At 34.4% G+C, this 9,794-nt stretch overlaps 1 protein-coding gene across 1 annotated transcript; it reads right to left on the bottom strand.

The window, feature by feature from the left end:
* Window positions 1-6,436: 6,436 nt before the first annotated feature.
* LOC111898118 (WAT1-related protein At2g39510) lies at window positions 6,437-8,933 on the bottom strand. Its single transcript, XM_023894046.3, has 7 exons — window positions 8,702-8,933; window positions 8,559-8,621; window positions 8,358-8,474; window positions 7,722-7,974; window positions 7,332-7,493; window positions 6,965-7,116; window positions 6,437-6,779 (listed from the first exon to the last, which is right to left on the bottom strand). The coding sequence occupies exons 1-7, from the start codon at window positions 8,899-8,901 to the stop codon at window positions 6,584-6,586; spliced, it is 1,143 nt and encodes a 380-aa protein (XP_023749814.1). The 5' UTR covers window positions 8,902-8,933; the 3' UTR covers window positions 6,437-6,583.
* Between the last annotated feature and the right edge of the window lie 861 nt (window positions 8,934-9,794).

Genomic DNA, 9,794 nt, shown 5'->3' with positions numbered 1-9,794 from the left:
ATAGGTTTTTAAAGAAAAAAATTATATAATTATTATATTCAATCATCAAACAATCAACCCAATTAACCATCCCCATTATTTCATTTAATTCTTAATAATTTGCCCTAAGAATCAATCATCCTTCACTCATTCATTCCTAAGGATTAACATAAGGAATTGGCAGAAAGTTCATTGCTGCCTAAGGTTTACACAATGAGCACTCAATCCATAGCTGCCAAGGTTTATACAACTGGTAAACATTTAGTTTAAAACATCTGGTAAACACTCAGTTCAAAATACTTAATGAAATCCTAGTTCAAAAACACCTAGTGAACACTTAGTTCAAATATACCAGGTAAACACGTAGTTCAAAACATCTAGTGAACATTCAGTACAAAATTACTTTAATGAACAGTATCACTTAATGAACACTCTAGTTCTTCTGGTAGTCCTAGCTTGTAAGCTTGGTTCCCATTTCTCTAAAGAACTTTAAACGGTCCAATAAACCTTGTACTCCACTTTCCCCGAACCATGTAACATACTCATCTTAATCAGACTCGATTCGATGTGACCTATAGGGTTGGAATATCAATCATCTTCTTATTTGTTACCAAAACGATGGTAACGATATACATGAACAAAAACGAAATCAATTACTAGCTTCTTGGTAACCTTGAGACGTTCCCTGATCCAAGTGTGAGTCTTGTGCTTCCAGTAGTATAGATCTCTACTACTATTCACACCTACTCATACTCGTCCCAAGTATTGTCTGGCAGTCCCCAAGTCCTAAAATCACAAAACAATTTAACACATACGAATGTGTCCAATTAATTTTTTTTCCTAGACTCTACTAGGACTTCTTCCATGCGTATCTTCAATCATCAATTCTACTTCAACTTGATTGGTGATGGAAATTCTAGACAATGGGACAACTTCAAGAATTACACCAATCGTTCCATCATCCTGCCAATCGAAGGTGTACTTCAGACGTACCGTACTCCTCTAAACGTTCTGTTATTTTATCAGACATATTCTAAAGGCAAGATACCACTCTTACGATATATTCTGATAGGTTTCATTCACTATTACAAGCCTTTCATTTCCTCCATTTACTCAATTCTCTATGAGTCTTCACCATAATGTTTTGTACACCCAAGCAGACGTTCAGTCTACTTAGGCGAGAATTTTAAGATAGGAAAGTTTTATTTATGATAGACGTATGAATCTCCTTATTACTCCGAAATGTTTACATGCTAGTTCTTATATCATAGTCATACGCTTAGAATCCTAAACACATAAGGTTTCCAAATCCGGTCGGCAACAGACCATAGACCCAAACAAATAACAACATATATGGTAAATAATATAGTATTTAGCACATAAAGGCGGTTTAGGCATATTTCCTAAAATAAACTAGTGCTCATGTCTAAAATATGGTAAACACTCATCTCACAATCACCACTTAGCATTCTAAGTTTAAGTCTAGAAATCCTAAAAATTTATAGTTCGCTTAAACTAATGCTCTGATACCAACTGTGGCATCCTCATTTTCGCGGCCAGAAAAGACCGATTTGTTTATGCTTTGTTTTATAAAATGAGAGTAATCATTTGATTAAAAGAGTTGCCGAATTTGTTCCCAAAACAAATATGATAAGAATTTATCAAAACATTTCTTAAAGAAATGTATTTTCATTAAATAACAAAATCTCGGGATGTTATGTTCCGATACAGACCAAAAGCACAAACAGTACTAAATAGACCTTACAACAGTTATTTACAACTACCAGTCTATATCCAAAATATCTTGATAAGTCATCCAACTTATGCACTGGTGCCACTACCTGTAATACAAAGAAAAACTTAGTGGGTCAGGCTTGGGGGCCTGGTGAGCATATAGGGTTTTCAACCCACAATAATATAATTATTATATTCAATCATCAAACAATCAACCCAATTACCCATCCCCATTATTTCATTTAATTCTTAAGAATTTACCCTAAGAATCAATCATCCTTCACTCATTCATTCCTAAGGATTAACCTAAGATTTGGCACAAAGTTCATTGCTCCCCGAGGTTCATACAACAAGCACTAAATCCACAGCTGCCAAGGTTTATACAACTGGTAAACACATAGTTTAAAACATATGGTAAACACTCGGTTCAAAATACTTAATGAACACCTAGTTCAAAAACACCTAGTGAACACTTAGTTCAAATATACATGGTAAACACATAGTTCAAAACACCTAGTGAACACTTAGTTCAAAATTACTTTAATGAACAGTATCACTTAATGAACACATAGTTCAAAACACCTACATGTTACGAGCCTGTTAACTTTCCTTTGGAATGTCTAGAAAAGTCTGTGGTCGTTATCTATTTTCCACTAGTTAACTGGAACATCATTATCATCAACACTTCTCATTATTTTATTTCGTCTCACATCAACTATTTCATCTACCCGTGTTCTACCCAACATATTTGTAGATACAAATACATATACTGTTTAAATCATTCTAAACAGGTATAAATCATTCACTAAACATCCATTTCATATTAACAAATAATATAAAAACACATAGCACGTATTTTATAGAAGATACTTCATATATATGTGTTAAATGAAAGCGACTACACACTCACATGATAAGACGATGATCAGACAACACTACTACTCTTATAAAGTAATATTCTTTGATGACACCGGGATATCTTTAACCATCGGGCTTCATGCAGGCAGAGTTTTGACTCGAAAACTCTTTTCTCGGGATCTTCGGAGCTTTGGGACTGGCTTCGGGTGTCGGGATGATATCGGGGCTTCGGGGGGTTAAAAGGGTGGCTACGTTTTGGGTCATAAGGGATCTATATATAGGAGGCTATTAGTGTTATCTTAACAAGGAAACCCTAATTTGGATGCTTAAGCCCTAAGCAACCCATGGATCCCTTTCCTTAAGGCCTTGGACGATTTCTTATGGGTTTCCCCATAGAATTCGTCCACTCCTTAATATAAGGCAATCCATGGCCCAATTGCAATTATCTTATAATTACAATTCCAGTCCCTTAAGTTTAATTAATCTCTTTTAGTCATAAAACTAATTACCAATTAATTATTGACTAATATTAATCAAACAATATGATTTCTCCTTTAATATATTATTCTCATAATATATTAATAAATCATATTTAATCCTTTCTCTCCATAATTCATCCTATCAAGTTGCTTTGGTGAAGGCAACCCAAAAGGACCATGCACCATTGGGTCAAGTACATACCAAAATAGTTATGGACTTAGACACTAATCCAACAAAAAGGAAGAGTGGTTCTTGAAAAAACACCTCTATTTTGCCTTGTGAAGACCATATTTGAAACCTCCCTTCTTCTTCTTCTTCTTCTTCTTCTTCTTCTTCTTCTTCTCTCTCTCTCTCTCTCTCTATATATATATATATATATATATATATATATATATATATATATATATATATATATATATATATATATATATATATATATATATCGATTTTCATTTTTATTTCGCCAAACATTCCCATAAAATATGAAATAACATTAAGCACTATTTTCAAAATTCATAACATTAACATTCTATTTAAAACATCAGAGTGTCCCATTAAAACAAATGTCGGAGAGTGCACACCACGCCATCAAGCCTTGCCCTTGCCCTTAGGCTCAGAAGTACCTGATACAAATTAACAAACTTTAAGCTAATGCTTAGTGAGTTCCCCAGAGCATACCCCACATACAATCCACATAAACACATATCATATTACCTACAACAGCTACATATACCACATAAGCCATGCATACAAACATATAAGGATGTCGTGGGATCCTCACAAGGTCTTACTCCAGGATGTCATGGGCTCCCCCACGTGGTCTTACACCTAAGTGCCATGGGCTCCCCCATGGTCTTTAGCTGGAAAGCCATGGCCTCCCCCACATGGTCTTACATCCAAGTGTTATGGGCTCTTCCCATGGTCTTTACTTGAAAAGCCATAAGCTCCCCCACATAGTCTTACATCCAAGTGTCATGGGCTCCCCCATGGTCTTCCCTGCAAGTATCACATATATAGCTAGCATAACTAACTATCATACGCTATATCTCTACAACAATGAGTGTACCACATATCACAAAATGGGCCGGCCTTGGTGCCTTAGACCCATTGGTATGGTGAGGAGACTTACCTCTTGTGAATGTTGAATTGACAAGATAAGATCAGATAAATCCCATGTGCTGCTCCAACTCAACTGCTTATAATCATCATGTGATTAAATTGTCATAATCCCAAATTACCATGAATATCCTCAAAGTCAACTCTAGTCAACCCTGTTGAAAGTCAAGGTCAACAGTCCATGTTGATCTCAACTCATCGAGTGCATCTAGCAACACGTCGAGTTGCCAGAGTAACTCTTCAACTTGCCGAGTTACCTGTGTAACTCGTCGAGTTCCCAAATGTCCAGAAGACCAAAACCCACGCAGACCGAAAACCCCAATCCTTCACAGAAATCACTCGAAATCTCGAAAACGTGTAAACCCTACTCGACTCGTCGAGTTGGCTAAGGGACTCGACGAGTTCCTTCAGTTGTTTTTGTGTTCAAGAGTTTTTAAGCTACTCCAAAGCTCTAGATTGCAGATCTAGCCTCCTACGGCATGGTTTCCATGTAAAGTTGCAAACTTCACATGCATACAAGCTCTTAGTTGCTAACACCAAGTTAAGGGAGGGGTTTTAGCCAAAGAGAAGGACCAAACTTGATAAATTCAACAACTTTATAACTCTAAGGACTTAGAGGAGTCCAGATCTGAAGTTGCAACTCCAGATCTTACTCAACACCCGAAATGCTTCACAAATGTACTAGAAATGGCCTAAAACCCAAGAAGAAGAGGATCTAATGCTAGAATGATCAAGGTAATAGTTTGTTACCTTCAAATGGGTGTCCAAACGTTTTAGATGCTGGATCTACAGTCTCCTTCCCGCTCCAAGCTCCTCAATCTTCAAACTTTTTCAACTAAAGCACCAAAAACTCTCTCTTAGCCTCTCAATCACAAGGAAACAGCAAAGAATGGCTTAGGGTTTCTTCTCTGGGTAGTGAAGTGGTAAGGGAGGCCACAAGAGACAAATTAAGTCCATTAAATAGGGTGCAAACTCTAAAAATTAGGCTTTTCCTTTATTGCACCTACTCATCGAGTCGGGGCCTTCCTAGTCGTCGAGTGGGATCTGAATCTTGCGTCCTCATAAATGATCTCTACTCGACGAGTTGGAGCTCCCCAACTTGTTGAGCCCAAGCACAAAACCCTAAAATTAAATAAATTAAATGATACATGGAACATGTGTTACACACACACACTCTCTCTCTCTCTCTCTATATATATATATATATATATATATATATATATATATATATATATATATATATATATATATATATATATCTTGTTCTTTTGAAGCAAGTTGCAAGACTTTGGGTGTTCATAAGTGCTTCTCCTTTGGTGCTTAATTGTATTAAGCACTTAAAGGCTTAAGAATTACTTTTGACAAGATGGGAACTAGCATTCTTAGTGCCTTAGTCTTAATGATGGATACATTGTAAAGAAACTTTTTCTTGAGTTTTTTTTTTTTTTGCTATCTTCATCACTCTCCAATTTCAAGTGGGATCAAAGACTTCAAAGATTATATCCTTAACTTTCTATGGTTGTTATTATCTTTCTAATTCATGCATTTGGATCCTCTTGGTGGTTTGTAAAAAAATAATCTAAAAATAAACTAGTTACTTTTAAAAGTCTTCTGTTTGCCGTTAAAATTGTTTTCATAAAATATCATTTTTATTTTATCAAAACCCATCTAAACGAAGTTTTGCCAAACAGAAAAGGAGTAGCTATTAGTACGCAAGAGTATAGGGCAAATAGAAGAGAAGTATATGATCGCGACATTCATCACTCCTTTCGTGCGGATTTGGTGGAGCATATTTATAGGGCTCACATATAGCCCGGGGCCGAGTATTCGCATGATGATTTGTTTCATGAATTGGATGAAGATTCAGATATGTTCGTTGAAGACTCGGGCAAGTATTTGGATAACGAGGATGACGATTCGGAGTGTCATACTTTTTAATAATGATTTATTATTTTTATTATCTAATTTTTAATTGTATTTTCTAGGTTTTATTATGTAATTTTCATTTGTAAGTGATGAAATATTTTTATTTTTATTAATTTTTTATGTTTATTAATATTTTTTTAATTAATTCTATTTATTTTTTAGTTATAAACTTTAAAATTAAATTAATTTTATTTTTATAAAATAAAAGTAAAAAGTGACCATTTTCTGACTTTTGGTAACTGAAATGTGAGTGAAGAAAGCTGTGACAAAAAAAATAAGTGGTAAGTTGTACACACTTAAGTCTTAGTAGAATTCAAACGAGCGATTATGAGGAACATAAACAAGAGCAATGAGTCAACCACTTGATGTACAAAAGTCGGTTGACCAAGAATTTGAAATTAGTTGAGTGACTTTATGGATCAACCCAATTGACTCGGTGGTCTGTGGGCAATTGATCCTACAAAAATAATAAATGATGTAAGCGATGTCCTTAAACTACTTCAAGATCAGTACATGGTTTTCCGTCAGAATTAACGACATCAACACTGTGTTTAAACGTCGCCATCTTCAGACCATCTATGTGTTGTTTATTTAAAGACAACTCAAGGTCTTGTTCGTTTTGATCCTTGCTCTTCCCCCATATAACCAAATATAGCCCAACCACAATAACAACCGCTCCAACAACACTACAAACCAAAATTCAGAAATTAATCTCCATTAAACTTACGTGGGAAAGAAAGTTTCATTAGTTAGGTATATACTTATATAAAGTTCAACTACTTTTAGTTGTTCTAAAAAAATAAAATAAAATATACTTCAATTAACGTTATAAATATAAATACATTAGACTGATAAATATTTTTAAATATACCTTCCCAAATTCAAATTCTCAGCTAAAATGGAAGACCCCAAAATGGCAATAATAACCATGCCAAGTGGGCTGAAAGCCGTCACAAAAACTGGTCCTCTCTCTTGCATTACCACACCCGAAATGTAATATGCGCATCCTGAACACATTATTCCCTGCATCCACATAAAAGATGTTAGAGAAAATTAGTCAAATAATCACGATCTCATGTGACAAGATAATTCACGAAGAGAAACATATTGTAACTTCTTTTACACATATAGCTTGTTTCTTAGTTATTATAAATTGATATGACGTTGATAAATGATAATAGATTATAATGTCAACTAAAATGTAAAGGTCTGAAGGATAATATTATTTTTTTTCTTACACCATAAATAGCGGCAAATAATTTGATATCCCAGTTAATTGACCAGATTGAGGCATTGGTCTTCTCAACTACAAGTGCAAGTATGGATCCTTCTAATGTCCCCATCATACACACAAGCGCTGTGAGGGAAAGCTGAGCTGGGTACGACTTTAATGTCACTGCCTTTTTCCACCCAAGAAACATAAAAATTAGTATATATTGTCCATATAAATACTCTTAATTAACATGTCAATAGTGACAGAAATATATCTTGTGACGGTTTTTCCATCATGAAATATCTCTATTTGTGTGTTTAGTCAAAATTGATATCATCCGCATATGAAATTCTTGTTCTCTTCATCTTTTTTTTAGAACATAATTATGAACTAGAATTTTGGACTGAAAACTTACTTGAAGGATGACGAAACTTGCCCAAGAAAAGCAACCAACAGTGATCATGAGAGATCCCTTGATCTGATCTTGTGTACTCATGGTGTTAACCGTAGATTGATGATGAAGAGGATGATGATGATGATGATTTGTCCATGGAAATAGAATTGCAGGGCCTCTTATTAATGTCATTATCATAGCTCCACCAATCGTCACTATTGTCCCTATGATCTTCCCTTGGCTATGTAAACTCCTTACTTTCACCTTCTCAAGTCTACCAAAATAAAGAAATTATCAGACCAAATTTGTTGGGATGATTATCAATGCTACTTTCCTATCTATCTAAACGGGTTTAAAACACAACGTATTATATATATATTAATTTGTAAGATAATTAACATGTTGCGAAGAAAGGTTTTTCTTGTTGTCATATCTTTGAAGCTTGAAAGATTTGTTGCACGGTGGTATACAAAATCGATCCGTTAAGGTTCCGAATATATAAAGAGGTCTACTTCACAGTATTGGCCACGCATAAATAAAAGACATGATATCTTGTAAGCTGCCAAAAAACATAGGATGTATGTAGCTGTCACAAAAGTTTACTAAAGTTAATATAATCACGTACGTAGCAACTTGCCTGAGGAACAAGAAGAATACCTAAACATCCAAGCCATGACAAAGGTAATGGCAGGAAGGATGTTGCACATAGATGTAGCAAAAGTCGCGGTTGTAAATTTCATTCCAGCATAGTACAAGTTCTGGTCGATCACTGGTCTGTGATTACATGCAAAATCAATCATTCTTGAAAAGTTAGAATTCCTTTCTTACACAAGAAAAACCAGAATATAGAATACATACTCTAGTAATCCCAGTAGCATGATCTTCAGGAAGATGGAAACTGTCATTTCTGGCCTAACTTTCCTGTTTGCATCCGCAAAGAAATGATAACAAGAAGGAAAAATTACGGATTCATATACATGATTGCATGTAACATCACATACCTTTCCAGGATGAAAGCGAAAGGACCGAAGAAAAGAGCTGCAACAGCGTTGCGGTATACAGCAAAAGTATAATGATTTAAGCCCTTGTTTAAGGCTGACTTGACAACTAAACCATTAACAGCATATGAAGTTTGCAGGAAGATCATGAGCATAAAAGGTTTGATACGAACATATAACCCCTTAAAACTCTCTTTCGACATGCTTGTTTAATTATCTAGTTATATGTCTCTTTGTGGTTGTAAGGGCTACTAGTGGTATATATATACAATGGTTTTGTCTGAATGTTTAAAAAGTAGTCTAGATAAATTCGCTTTCAAAGTGTCAACGCCACAATTTCTCAACTTCAAAATGTAAGAACTTTACCTTTTTTCAGGAGAAATTTTACGAACCTTGAAATGGATTATGTATTAATCTATATAAAAAAAAAAGTTGTTGCTTGTTGTTTAATTAATTTAATACTCATTGTATTTCTGCATCAAAAAGTATTAAGCTTGACACAAAAGAGTCAAAATATAAGTTTTGCATGCCCTTTAATTAATAAGAAGGTTGACCTAAAAGATTAGTCTTTTTTTTATTAATTATGAAGATTGGTGAGTTTTTCCACTTTCCTGTTGTGCTATTTAAATCCAATTAGCTAGCTTCAATTACTAGTAAGTATTGAAAAATAATATTTTAGTCTCGTCCTTATGTATTTGTAATTTTGTATAGATGTTCGGGTTCAGCTCACTAGAAAAATGGAACAATATCAACAGAGATTATATATCCACAGAAGAAAAAAAAACAAAAAAACTCTTGAATAAAGAAGACTAAGGACAGAAAGAAATAAAATGGAAGGGCAAGGAAGACAAAAGAATGCTCAAATCCATCCTCACCGTTTTAAGCGGATTACGAGGGGAATGTGCTTAATTAACTGGTTTTTTGCACCGACTATTCACCTTCAACTTCATCAACCGTCTAGTGTTAGAAGGAAAATGTGCTTAAATATCTTTCTATCTATTTGAAATATTTATATTCTTGTTATTAACTTAGAGTTAATAACTTATTATACTAATCATTTTATGAAGTTGTTTCTTATTAATATTTAGTTATTCTC

The sequence above is a fragment of the Lactuca sativa genome, chromosome 8 (genome assembly GCF_002870075.4).
Source record: "Lactuca sativa cultivar Salinas chromosome 8, Lsat_Salinas_v11, whole genome shotgun sequence".
Classification (NCBI taxonomy): Eukaryota; Viridiplantae; Streptophyta; class Magnoliopsida; order Asterales; family Asteraceae; genus Lactuca; species Lactuca sativa.
Note: the sequence above shows the minus strand (reverse complement) of the source record. Positions and strands in the feature narration are given on the sequence as shown.